Source organism: Diaporthe batatas (genome assembly GCF_019321695.1).
Source record: "Diaporthe batatas strain CRI 302-4 chromosome Unknown Contig00003, whole genome shotgun sequence".
In the NCBI taxonomy this organism is placed as follows: Eukaryota; Fungi; Ascomycota; class Sordariomycetes; order Diaporthales; family Diaporthaceae; genus Diaporthe; species Diaporthe batatas.
In genome coordinates, this window is record NW_025408550.1 from 5,925,272 (window position 1) to 5,938,266 (window position 12,995).

General features: G+C 55.9%; 3 protein-coding genes across 3 annotated transcripts; 2 read left to right on the forward strand and 1 right to left on the reverse strand.

Annotated features, from left to right (window-relative positions):
- The first annotated feature begins 390 nt into the window (after positions 1–390).
- Positions 391–4,374, forward strand: KVR01_003166 (uncharacterized protein). Its single transcript, XM_044795055.1, has 4 exons — positions 391–1,460; positions 1,526–2,422; positions 2,524–3,395; positions 3,462–4,374. Exons 2-4 carry the CDS (start codon positions 1,630–1,632, stop codon positions 3,669–3,671), a joined length of 1,875 nt encoding a protein of 624 aa, XP_044648181.1. The 5' UTR covers positions 391–1,460; positions 1,526–1,629; the 3' UTR covers positions 3,672–4,374.
- A 2,349-nt stretch (positions 4,375–6,723) lies between these two features.
- KVR01_003688 (uncharacterized protein) lies at positions 6,724–9,599 on the reverse strand. Its single transcript, XM_044783207.1, has one exon. The coding sequence runs from the start codon at positions 9,429–9,431 to the stop codon at positions 7,110–7,112; it is 2,322 nt and encodes a 773-aa protein (XP_044648703.1). The 5' UTR covers positions 9,432–9,599; the 3' UTR covers positions 6,724–7,109.
- A 902-nt stretch (positions 9,600–10,501) lies between these two features.
- KVR01_002724 (uncharacterized protein) lies at positions 10,502–12,975 on the forward strand (the record flags this gene model as incomplete). Its single annotated transcript, XM_044785032.1, has 3 exons — positions 10,502–10,636; positions 10,698–12,295; positions 12,488–12,975. Exons 2-3 carry the CDS (start codon positions 10,936–10,938, stop codon positions 12,973–12,975), a joined length of 1,848 nt encoding a protein of 615 aa, XP_044647739.1. The 5' UTR covers positions 10,502–10,636; positions 10,698–10,935.
- Between the last annotated feature and the right edge of the window lie 20 nt (positions 12,976–12,995).

A 12,995-nucleotide genomic window follows, 5' to 3' on the forward strand; every position in this document is an offset into this window, starting at 1 on the left:
AGGCCGTCGTCGGGGCCACTGATGACACGAGGCAGGCAGACCCTTGCCATCGCAGCAGAGTGTGCTTAATGTGCTGCGTGCCCAAGGCAGCTTGCAGCCCAGCCAAGCGGGTGGGTTCCAAGCTTTGTCCCCAAGGTGTGTCTGTCCCCAAGGTTTGTCCTCCCGCTTCCCGAGGGGCAGAAGCTCCAGGGAGCCTGAGGGAGGAGGAGAGAGGCGAGAGAGGGACTAGACCGCCGGCGACCACGCCTCGGACGGACGAACCAGATGGCGAGGGTGGGCTTGCAGCTTGACCTGGTACATAGCTCGCTGTAGGATGACGACGCTGGGCCTGCTTGTCTGCTTGTATCGTACCCAGGTCCTCCGTAACGTGCCGTTCCCAAACCTACCCTACCCTACCCTACCCTACCCTACCCTAGGCACTGGTAGCCACCATCACTAAATACATCACCAGGTTGCCTGTCTGACAGGCGCGCCAGCCACAACATCCCGGATTGGCAAGCCTGTTCAGGCCAACACTTGGGAGGGGTCCACGGGTTGTGACACAGTCAGTCAGTCAGTCAGTCACACAGGCACACAAGACATAGATAGACACAGAAACAGGCCCTGCCAGGCCCATCCCATCATCCCCTCCCGCCCGTCCTCCATCCCTCCTGATCCGATCCTCACCCCTTGGATCCCTTGCTCCTCTTCTGCTACACTTGTTTCTACCTCGTGCCCATCATCGTCCCAAGGTTTTCTTGGCCAGCTCACCATTCCCGTCTGGGGGGCTCAGTGCCTGCGTGTTTTCCGCATAGTTCCTCGTGCTTGCAGTCGTCGAGCAGGCCAGGCCAGACAAGACCAGACACGGCTATCCTGCAAACCGGGTGGTCTAGCCCGCTGCATACCGTCGTCATACATCACCGCTGCTGACCTGGAAGGCGAGGGCAACCGCAACAAGCAACCGCAGCAAGCAACAGCAACAGCAACAGCAATCCACCTCTCCACCACACCGAGCGGCCCTGTACATCGCAGCCGCTGCGACCCCACCCCCCACCTCTAGGCCAGCCTCCTCGACGCCAGGCCTGACAAGCACAACCCGGCCAGCTACCCGAACAAGAATCAACCAGGATACCAACCAGGATCCCACCAAGGCCACGCGGGAGACCGGTACACGGTAATTCTCGCGCAACATCCGCTGTCTAGTGTCTAGTGCCTAGTGCCTAGTGTCTTGTGCCATATACCCTACCGTCCGCCCTGGTCTGCTCACACACCTGCCGGCCTTGTTCCCTCACCTCTTCTCCTCCTCCGCCTGTCCCCCTCACCCCTCAGAAATATATACCTCCTCCCAGGCACGGGAAAAGACCCCTCCCGGTGGCCTACTCTGTCTGACCCTGTCTTGGACCTGCCCTGGTCTGGCATCTGGCCAAACCCGACCCAGGTCCCACACACCTGCTGCCGCAGAGAGCAGCCTCACAAGGTGGGTAGGTTACTGTTTCAACATCTGGCTCCAATCCAAAGGGCCAGGGCGCTAAACTCTCCTTCCCAGTGCCCGCCTCCGAATCTCAGCCCTCCATCCGAACCCGCCCGCCCTGCGTCGATCTCCCGTTCTTGCAACCAAGCACCCGACCTCCCACCCAGACAGCAGCCACCATGCCTGAGACCTTCCGCCGCTACGAGGAGCGTGACGTCTATTACGATGACGACCCGCCAAGAGGGCCGCCCATGCGCAGAGGACCTCCTCCCCCGCGCGAGCGCGAGGAAGAGATCTACTACAGGGAGGAGAGACGATCACGTACCCCTCCTCCTCCCATGACCCGGCGCAGCGATGTTCAGGTTGCCGTTCGGGAAGAGGTAGACCGCGAGTCGAGGGTCCCTCACTTCATGCGCGAGGAAGCCCGTCGGCCAGCCGAGGCTGGTCCTCTGGTCCTGCGCCAACGCGACGTCGAAACCGTCGAGCGAGCTAGGCCCCGGCCGAGGTCCCCCTCTCCAGTTGTGAGGGAGCGCATCGTCACCAAGACGAGGGCGAGGAGCGTGAGCCCTGGGCCCCCACCCCCGCCTCCGCCAGAGATCCGTGAGAGGGAGGAGATCCGCACCCGGGTTGTTGATCATTCCCGGGAGCGGATACGGAGCCCCAGCAGGGGGCCGGCCATGGATAGAGTGCGCATGGGCACCCGGATCATCGAGCGGCCAGACCGTTCGCCCAGCCCTCCGCCGGTCATGGAACGCACGCGCACCAGGGTCATTGAGAGGGAGCGGTCACTCTCGCCGCGGCCGCTTCCGCCACCCGAGGTTGAGAGAAGCAGGCTCAGGATTATCGAACGGGAACGTGAGCGGGCCCCCACGCCCAGTCCAAGCCCCTCGCCACCTCCACCAGAGCCTCAGGTAATCCGGGGTCCTACCATTGAGAGGGAGGTCATTACCCATTATCGAGACATCGATCACGGTAAGTGCCTGGCTTTGTGCCGTTCCGCATCCCAGTCAGCCAACCGTGGCAGAGCTACTTGCCGCGGAATCGAAGAGAGTTTCGGCTGACATGGGATTCAGGCCTGGTCGTCGCGCGACCTCCTTCTCCTCCGCCACCACCTCGTCGAGTGGAGAAGCGGGAAACAGACATTGACATCTACCACGGTCGTGGTGAGACCGAGATAGACATCACCAAGACGCGATCCCACTCACACTCGCGTGCACGTTCGATGTCCCGGGAACGGCCGAGGGTCTCGTACGACCCGCCTCCTGTCCGCGATCACTCATACTATCACGAAGACGAGATCATGATCTCAAGTGGACGCGATAAGCTGAAGGTCGACATTGAGCATGAGCATCGGAGCTCGTCCGCTCGGCCTCGCTCGCGGTCAGCCGCACCCGGTTATGATGACGAGGCGGACATGATCAGGGGCAGGATTGACTCGCGAGGCCGCATGGGCGAGGCCTGGGGCGGAGCCACCAAGGACTGGGTGGTTGTTGACGTGCCACCCGGTACCGAGAGAGTGCGCATGGACGGCGTCGGTGGTGGCGCTGCCGAGCTGACCTGGCAGCGGTATAATGGTGCCCGCAAGTCAAAGTTCATCCCTGAGCGTTCCAGTGAAAGTGCACTGGTGCCCTTGTCACCGCCTACCTCGTCATCCACAACCGTCATATCTGACCGTGAGGCGTACGCTCCTCCGCGCGGTGACAGGGAGCGTGATCGATTGAGTGTGCAAATTTACGACAAGGAACGAGAAGTCGAGGTTGAGAAAGTCAGTGATAGGCGCATCAGCCTACGGCCTACACCCCCGCCGCCTGCCCCCATGCCGAAGCCCAGAGACATGTGGACTGAGGTCACGAAGGACCTCGTGGTCAGAGAAGCCATCGATGAGCTTGGTTATGACTATGAAGAGACCGAGCAATTCTTCTATGTCATGCAGTATCTGAAATATGTAAGTCGGGCCCTGTAGCTTCCGCAGATATCGGGCGCAGAACGCTGACTCGAGGTGCTCGATTAGGAGGACGTCCTCGAATTGGTCGAGATATCGGACCGCATCCGCGCTCGGAGAAAAGACCGCATTCGAGAGATCCAGTACGAGCGCGAAGTCCGCGACGATTGGGAGCGCGACCGCCGCCATCACCGCCATCGTCCCAGGTGGGATGATGAGCGCGAGAGGGTTGTTGAGCGCGAGGTCGTTTACGACACGAGCCGCCCTCGCAGGTATTGATTTACTTCGACGAATGGACGCATTCTCCTCCATCGGATGTTCACGCAGCCTTATGAGAAACTGAAAGCGATACACTTCCGTAGTGTGGACCGGCGCAGTCCGTCAGATATTCTTTAACCCCTTTTGGACACGATCACTCCCCTCCGCACCCGAGACTTGGAATATTTGCATATCATTATATAGAGAGCGGCGGGCTACTTGACGGCTCCAATCTATTTTGCCGTGCTCGTATTTCTGGTTTTGCTTTTCAGCCTGGATACCCTGACATCGGCATTTTACATCTGCAGATTGCCTTGGCTACAGAACGACTCCGTTGATCTAACTGGTTGATCAACAGTACGTATTTGTTGACTTGGTTGCAAAGCGCGCAACATAGCGGAACGAAGACACGAAATATGGTGGTCGACGTCGAAGCGACGGCGGGGATGCTGGGACGCAGACCGGGACAAGATGAAAGAGACGACGGCATTTGTTTTTTTTGCTATACATCATGATCATTCCCTTGCATGGAGCAGTCTCTGTGCGCACCGTTCCCCTTCATCCGGGTGTTTGACGATTTGACGATCAAGAAAAAGTTGAGGGAGCCTTATTAGCAAGCAGGAAGAACTGAGCAAGAGTCGGACTTGATTTTCCTCTCTTTTTAGGCTGGGCGTTCATGTACAGTGGTCTATTTTCTCATGAAATCTACGAAGTTTATGATCAGAAATTGCCTGTGTTGCCGTGCGGTGCCCACCAAAGAACCCAAGCCGAGACTTCGGCGCCCCTTGGCAATGTTTGACTGACTACCATAGCGCTCCCTAGGGGGTTTTTGAATACGGTCTCTAGACCGTCCCTTCCGCTTCAAAACGGTACCCTAGGCAGTCCCTGGTACCTTAGAACTGTTTCCTTACTAATACTCTCCAGCGACGGCTATAAGGTACATCAGTACTTTTCTTCAAGACTAGATTTTCTTCAAAACCAAAGGGTCCCTTCAAGACCTTCCCTTTCCTCTTAAAACCACCCCTTAGAAGCCTAGAATACGGGGGGAAGGAGCCCAACCAGGGGCCACGATACGTAAGTAAGCAAGCAGAGGGCCAGCTAGGGGCTATTCTAAAGGGAAGACTACTAGAGGAATGGGAGAGGAATTCTCTCTCGGCTAGTCTTCACGCCGAAGCAAAAGGGTGACATTAAGGAATTCTGAAGACTAGTACCTTTTGAAGACTTAATCTCTCTTGAAGACCTTCTTCTTACGTAGAGACTGCTAAGGAAGGAAGGAACCGTTGGCAGTTGTAGCCGTCGCCAGAGAGTATTGGTTAGCAGACGGTTTCCAAAAACCCCCAGGTGCGCGGTACGGTACTTAAGTACTCATCCCTCTCACTCCATCACTTCAGCACGAGAAGACCGAAGGGGTATCGCTATCCAGGTAGTTTACAGCCACTGCGGGACCACCCCCCCCCCCGGTGTCTCCTCCCGCTTCAAATAGGTGTTCGTTGCGTCTACAGGCTCCTGGCCGATAGCCTACGCCTAAGAAGCCAGGGGAAAATAGACGCACCCACAACCTCTAGCTACGAGTTTGACATTATATGGCTGACCTAGCTAATTGACCAGAAGTGCCGCCCCGAGGCTTATCTTGCGTGCTTGATTTTACTGGACAATCTGGAGCGTTCACATTTAGATATGCAATCTGGACAATCACTCTTTGTCTTCTTTGTATATGGAAGTGTGGTTGCCTATTAGGCAATACTGTATGTGGCTCTATAATTAGAGCATTTCCTCTCTTTGAGAGGAATCAAGAGTTTAGCCAAGTAGGCAAGCCAATGAAGGTTGTCTCCTAATTACCTATCACAGCCACAACTGAATCCTTGCTCAGTTGTCCGCTATAAGGTCCTTGCTTCCCAACTTGTTCACATACATATTCAACCTCCAGGGTTCCAACAGAATAATTTCTTGATGACCTATCTCCTAACCTCCTACCTCATCTTATATGCCCTTGATGTTAGTTGTGATTCTATTTGTGGATCAATAAAAACAGTTGTTTCTGATACGTCAGTACCGAATGCTGAATTTAGTTTCGCTTCTATTCCGCATACGCCCGAAGAAGTACATGGCACCTTAAAAGAGTGGTAAACGCTCAAGATCTAGCGATTACGAATGCTGAAAGGATCCTCAATTGGTCTGTCCTTTCGTAGCAGTATTTCTTCCTGCTTCTCCGATCCTCTTACCTTGAAGGCGACCTGGACCATGTCGCCTAGACCGTTGGAGTCTCTACAGATTTGACTCGATAAGTAGCACAAAGTAAAGGTCCCATCCACGCACTCCTGCCTCTGATGTCGACAAGGTGGCCACCACTGGCATCAGAGTTGACGGAGGCGCTAGTCACCATATTGGCCCCTGGGTAATCGGCATTTGCCTGACTATACCGCGCAACTGACGCCTAGATGAGTTCGCAGAAGGAGAAGACCTTCTCTGTGGCATTCGTTGAAAAGCTATGTTTCTTGATTCAAACTATTGTTTGGTGGGCTTGTTGACTCCTCTTTCGTGCCGACACTCTGGATCCGGTTCAGCAGTGCTGCGTACATGGCCCATCGTTTGCATGAGAAGGACAAAAACAACAAGCGAGCAAAGATATCCCGGGATATGCACCAGAGAACAGAGATCCAAGTATGAGCCCAAGCAATTTTGTGGGGAGCTACAGCAACATAAGCGTCGCCAAAGTCATGAAAGTTGCTTGTTCCCACAGCCACCACACTCTAGCAGGTTGGGCCCGATGGTTACTTGCTTGTCCATGATACGAGGGATTCCATGAGTGTGTGGTTTCGTTTTTAATCCCCATACATGTAAAATGTACGTGGCGCCTTCATACAGTGGTAAACGCTCAAGACCCAGCGTTTGAAGAAATACAGTGCCAATAACAGTGGAAAGAGAATACAGTACGTCTGTGGGCACGTGGCTGAGCCTCGTACCGCACAGACAAGGCTGGAAGGCATCGCTCCCGACGGCGCCGCACTAGAACTTGACGATGAGAGTTAGTAGGTGTTGTGTAGGATTCCATGAGGAACTTGCCAATCGATACTAAAGAATGGCATGCCGTCCCATCATCGTCAAGGACCCGGGAGTACTCCAGCCCTATACAATACACCTCAGGCATATGACGAGTAGCAGTCGCTGTCGCGATTAGGCAGAGGAGGTTGAGAGATTATCGGCATGAGCTCAAGCCATCGATACTAAAGAACTCGACCCAATTCGGGTTGATCGAAAAACACCCCGATCCACAGTCAACGCCGCTCAAAGTGACCTATGAACACCATGATATCTGCAAGGGAACGCCGCCCCTTTAAAACCCTATACGCCTTGCACCAGCCCTGGGCCATATTGTGAAGCCCTACCAAGACACAGACCCGCCCAATGAGTAGCAAAGAAGGCACATAATAGGAAGTAAAACTGTAAACAAAGACTGTCTCAAGCACCCTCGCTCTTCTCACTCCCATCCGCACCAGTAATCTTCTCCCATGCCTCACCGGCCTTACCGGTCGTCCACTTCCAGGCCTTGCCGAATTCATCAGTAGCCCAGCCCCAGAACTTTTTAGCAGAATCGCCGATTGATCCATTTTCATCCTGGCCTTCGTCATGGCCAGATCCCTCCGGGACGTCGACTCCAACCGGAGCAGACGCCTCGCCGGTGACCACTGGATCGACGCCCAGAGCCTTTGACGGCGACGCGGAGGAAGCTGGCGGTGTCGAACTTGTAGTCGGCTCCACGGTGTAGCTAGTCACCGGGTCCGACGGGACTTCAATGGCCGGAACCTCTTCGTGCACGCCGATTGGTCTCAGGGGTAGGCGTAGGGTACCGTTGTTGGGGGCGGGCTCAAGACCTAGGGAATCGCAAAGAATGTTGTACACCTCGATATTCTGGAAAGCTTCAAGCTTGCTGCCAGGCGCATGGGGGAAAGCAGGACCCCGTGCGATGAATATCGCCCGCATGAGGGGATGCTCGTGATCGTAACCATGCAAGCCCTTGGGGCTGTAGTCGATGTCCTTTGCCTTTGCCTCCTCTATATTGAATTCGTCTTTTGTCACAATGGCCCATCCGGCTCTGGGAATGATCCAAAGCGGCGCAATGCGATCGTTCTGGGAGAAATGGTATCGTTCCGGCATGTTGACGTCTCGTAGGTAGACGTCGAAATTCGGGTTGGTCTTGGCCTTGTCCGCGAGTGCGTCGTACATTTCTTCCACATCGGCCGAACTCTTTGGCCGTAAGCCAACAAGTGGCCAGCCATCAATATAGTCAACCTGGCTGAGGTCCACGAGGTCGTCCATCTGGATCATCCGGGAGACGTCCGTGGTGGCCATGCCGTGATCGGACACGACAATGACATTGACAATATTGGTCAGATTCCTTGCCTCGAGGCCGAGGAAAATCCCGTCCATCATCTTGTCCGCCTCCTGAATGGTGGACCGAATTTCGGTGCTGTTGGGACCGAATTTGTGGCCGTCACCATCAACATCAGGGACATATGCTGCGATAAGCTGAGGCCGCATCTCGGTAGGATTCACGTCTGGCTTCTCCATTCCTGGTCGATCGAGGAACTCAAATATTCTGTTGACCTTGTTGGAAAGCTTCTCCTTGCCGTTGTACTTGTCAATGAATGCGGGTTCGACACCGCCGAGGTGAGCCTCGCTGCCCGGCCACATGTGAATAGCGCTGCGGACACCTTGTTTCTCTGCGGTGACCCAGAAGGGCTCGCCGTTCCACCATTTCGGCTGCATGGAAACCTTAGTATTGGTGTAGAAGAATTCCTCCTTCAGTTCAGGGTCCCAAAAACTGTTACCAACCACACCGTGGGCCTCAGGGTAGAGCCCGGTGGCCAAAGTGAAGTGGTTTGGGAAAGTGACGCTCGGGAAAGATGGGTTCATGTAAAGCGGGGAGACTCCCTCCTGGACGAAGGCGTTGAGCCTAGGCGTGATGTTCCGCTGGAGGAAATCCGCCCTGAAGCCGTCTAAGCTGATGATGATCGTGGTCGGTGCGAACAGGGCGGTGCCGTTGCTGACGAGGGCCTGCTGTTTCACGGCTGGTCGTGATCTGACAGACAGCCGCCATGCAACAATGGACAGCACTGCGAAAGCGACTGCGATCACCGCGTACACCACGGTCCACCGGCGACGGTGCCTCTTCCGCTGTGACTTGGCATCCGCCAGGTGAAGCAGTCCCCGCCGGTCGAGCTCGTCGCTGTCCTCGCGGTCGCTGCTACCTGTCGAGCTGGTCTCCTTCATGTGGCCCTCCTCCATCTCGTGCATGAGCTCGCCGTCCTCGCCGTCCTGTGCTTTCTCCAGCAGTCGCTCCTTCTTCTGTCTCCTCCTCTCGCGTCTTTGTCTCCTGGCCTCGCCCCTTAGGTCTTCAAAGGACTCTTCCTCGATGACTCCCCTGTCGGCGGGGCTGGTAGAGCGGCTCTTCTCGCTCCTGGTCTTGGAGAACAGGCGCATTGGTAGGGGCAAGGACAGGTTGGAGCCCCTGCGCTGGCCGGACCCGCTGCGTTCGCGCTGGAGTTCCTGGCGCCGTCGGGCCTCGATGACCAGCTGGTCCATCTCCTCCTCCTCCAGAAGCACTATGCGATCATGGGCGCGCAACTCACGGCTGTTGCGGGCTCTGGCCTGGCGCTCGTCATCTTCGGAGTCGCTCTCCTGGTCACTGCGGATCGAGGAGGCGTCGGGGTCGTAGCTCTTGGCGGAGAGCAGAGAGCTGTTGGGCGACTTGGGCCGGGTCAAGGGCTGAAGGAGAGGCATGGTGGGCGTGTGTGGGTGCGTGCGTGGCCGTCGCCAGCAAGTGGTGCAAGAGAAAGACAGACTCAGAAGATCAAAAAGCTCATATGTTGTGGCATGTCGGTGCGACAAGCTCCCAAGGTTTGATGATCATTGTTGTCGAGGATGATTTGCCCCTTTCCAGAGTCTTCCGACACTGGTCGCATATGCAGAAGGTTCGGCGGTGGGTCTGCGGGACCTAATGCGCTTGGCGTTTGATGCCGCGTCGAAACGCCAGGGGGGTTGCATTTAGACGCCCTGGAGGCCCAGGCTCCTTCTTGTACTGTGTACTAGGTACCTACTTACCTAGGTAAGTAGTCTACCCCGTCGAAACACTGCACAAGCCCAAACTTTACTATTATTGCGCGCTGCTGGCCAAACGGTGGTCTGGTGCGCTCAACTAAAATAACTGACAAGGCGCGTTCAGCGTGGCCACACGACGCCGGAAACGTTCCTAGTTCATCATTTCTCGACTCCAGCGCCCGGCATGGAGACAAGGACCCATCGTCCCCACCTGTCAGCCCTCCCATGTCACATCGTCGAGGTTTCGTTGGAGGCTTGTTTGGTCATTGGGTGGGTCGGTCGTGTAATTCAGTGAGAATGTGGCAGCTGCGATATGGCCCGGTCCATTGGACCCTGCGCGAGCCAATGTCTCAATTCGGAACACAGGAACCGCTTTCTATGGGCGCAGACGTCGCCATAGCAGCCATAGTCAACAACCGGGCAGCGCCACCGGGGCCTGGACCCAGCATCCTGGGAAGACGTCGAGTTGCACAAGATGCAATAATGATCCCTTGGCGTGTCTTCATTTGTGACGGCTCCCAGCCGCAAGATGACTCGAGTGGGTGTCTGATGTTGCCGGAGAGTGCTTTCGTATGTTGTGTGTCCTGGTTCTAGGCTTCCTCTGCCGTCTTCTTCTCCCTGCCACCTCCGCGTCCTTCGCCCGGGACGAGCACCTCTTTCAGTGGTAGTAATGGGCGGCAATTCAAACACTTGTTCGAGATGGTATCTAGCCCCTTGACGACGTCCAGGCCGCCTGGCAGTCGCCATTTTGCCCATGTTGAATCCTTCCCTTCTGTGCTCTCATCGAGATGGAGAACAAACAGTTGGACTTTGAGAGACGACGTTGTCCGGAGGTTTTCGGCCTCGGCGCCAAAGCCGGACAAGGAGGAGACAGACGAGCATATAAAGTGAGCGGCCCATCTGTTGCAACCCGCGGCGGGCAGCCTTTTTCTAACCCCGGCTCGCAAGATGTGCCGTCGACGCCTACAACGATGCCGTTCTGCAGCTGAAGCAGGTTCTGAAGACCGATGATCTCGATGATATCCTGTCACCATCTTCGACAGTCACAGAGCTACACAAAGTTGCCATAGGCATCCAAAGGGCCCAGACAAACGTTCTCGACCAACGCCAGATCGCGAGATTCGTCGACACGTTGGGCCACTACTCGGGAGTCTTTGACGTCCTGTCACAATGCGCTTTCGGATACATGACGCTGATATGGGGGAGCCTCAAATTTGTTTTGCTCATGGCAAAAAGTCACTACGACACCTTATACAAGTTCACCGACGTCATGACCGAGATTGGCATAAACTTGCCTGTAGTAGAGCTGTACAGGCAGATATTTCCCACGACGCGAATTCTGCAATTCGTGTCCCAGCTCTATGCGGCCATAGTCGAGTTCTTGCAAGAATTCATCATCTACCTCAAGCAAAAGAACTACCGCAAGTTCTTTAGCAGCTTCTTGAAGCCTTTTGACCTCCAGTTCGGCCGCCTGGTGTCGAGGATCCAGTCCTTCGCCCACGCCATCGACAAGGACGTACACGCGAACGCCATCCTCTTACAAGTGACCCAGGCGCAGAGCCTGGCAAGACACCGGGTCGACTTGTCTGTCCGACGAACATACAACGAAGGTTGCCTAAATGATGTTCCAGATATCGCCGTGTCGCCGTACCTCCTCGACCTGAAAAAGGTCCTCTTCCACGGCTTCGAGATCGAGGCGTCCTACCATGAGGAGCTGGCAGCCACTTTTCAGATGACCTCGTCACCGGCATGGGCCAGGTGGCTGTCAATCGAGCAGCAGTACGTGCCAAGCAAGTTCTCGCACAAGACAAATCTGATCCAGGCCGAGTGCGACGCCCCGGATGCCGCAACCTGCATGCAATGGGTCACGCAAGTGCGGGCCGAGACCCCTCACATCGTGTCAGTGTTCCTGCTATGGGCCCGTGGGATGACAGCCCAGAGCGCCGTCGCGTCCATCGTGTTCCAGATGGTCCAGCAGCGGCCCACGGTCCTCCAGCGGGCCGGGCTGAGCTTGAGGACATTCTCCGCGGCCAGCGCGTCGCTGCCCAAATTGTGGGAGCTTTTTCTCACCCTCGTGCGGAACCAGGGAGGGCTGATGATTTACATTTCCATCGGTTCTGTCGGGCAGGAGGAGTTCAGCATAGTGGCCTGGTTTGTGGACCTTTGCCAGAAGTGGTCCGGTCCGCCGCTGAACGTGGTGATCATCCACCCGTTTGACGAGAACTTTGTCCACGTGGAAGAGTGCGTCGATCTTGACGACAAGTACGATGTACATCCTTCTCTCACCACCACCGACGCACTCTACCACGTTGTTCTCCTGGAGTTGGAGGTCCAGGAAGCCCTCAGCGAGACAGTGCAGCTCGTCTTGTGGGAGGCTCTATGGCGCGAGGTTCGCTACGCAGTCATCGGTATCGCCGTCACCCAGACAGTAGAACAAATCATCGTGGCTGCGAAGGAGCTGGCCGAGGAACGGGGCTGCACCGAGGGTGTGATGACCCTCTGGATGTGGGCCGTGACCAAATGGACAAAGGACAACCGGGCATTCCGTAAGCAGCTTCTTCAAGACTCATTCTTTGCCCCTTCAAGAACAAACATGCCCCATTCCCAGCCTATGCACCAAGGACTTCACGGGCTGCAGGTTTTGCGACAGGCTATGACCACCGTGTTGCCTGCTCCTCCTCACATCCGCATTAAGCTCCTTCCTTGGTTCATTGATGGCTGACTCTGGCGCTGGAAAGATATCTTGAGGGAGCAGATCCAGCGTCATCTTAATTTTGTAGACATGCACCTCCCGCCAGTCGTGAGGACGAGACTGGAGAGGTTGATCAGCTCTACTACCGGGTCGCGGCTCAGCGCGCGGGAGAGGAGACAGCTGACGAAGGAGCTGCGGCAGGGGGGCCCGAAGCCACTGGACGACTCGCAGAGGAATGTCATATGGGAGAAGATCGAGAGCACCATGAAGCCCGGGACAATGGGCACTTATAACGCGTCCGTCAGAGAGTTGATGATGGGGGTGCTTGAGGTATTTCTGGATGATCCCCCGGAGCGGGAGAGCGACGCAAGGCGATGCGTCAAAGAGTTAATGCGCGATGTGTTTGGCTGGAATCAGACGTGGAGGGCTGCCTTCCTAGGTGAAGACAGCCCTATCCTCGAGGGTATGGTCACAGCAATAGGTACAGGATTCGGTGATGTTCTGGATGCAATCATTTCTGAGGTTGGCAACTAGCCACTGTATTCAGATGCGGT

Excerpts from the sequence above, each read along its gene's own strand:
- KVR01_003688 (XM_044783207.1), bottom strand. The coding sequence starts at position 9,431 with ATGCCTCTCCTTCAGCCCTTGACCCGGCCCAAGTCGCCCAACAGCTCT.
- KVR01_003166 (XM_044795055.1), top strand. The coding sequence starts at position 1,630 with ATGCCTGAGACCTTCCGCCGCTACGAGGAGCGTGACGTCTATTACGAT. Across the intron at positions 2,423-2,523 it reads TTATCGAGACATCGATCACG|GCCTGGTCGTCGCGCGACCT; the intron begins GTAAGTGCCTGG and ends CATGGGATTCAG. Across the intron at positions 3,396-3,461 it reads TCATGCAGTATCTGAAATAT|GAGGACGTCCTCGAATTGGT; the intron begins GTAAGTCGGGCC and ends GTGCTCGATTAG.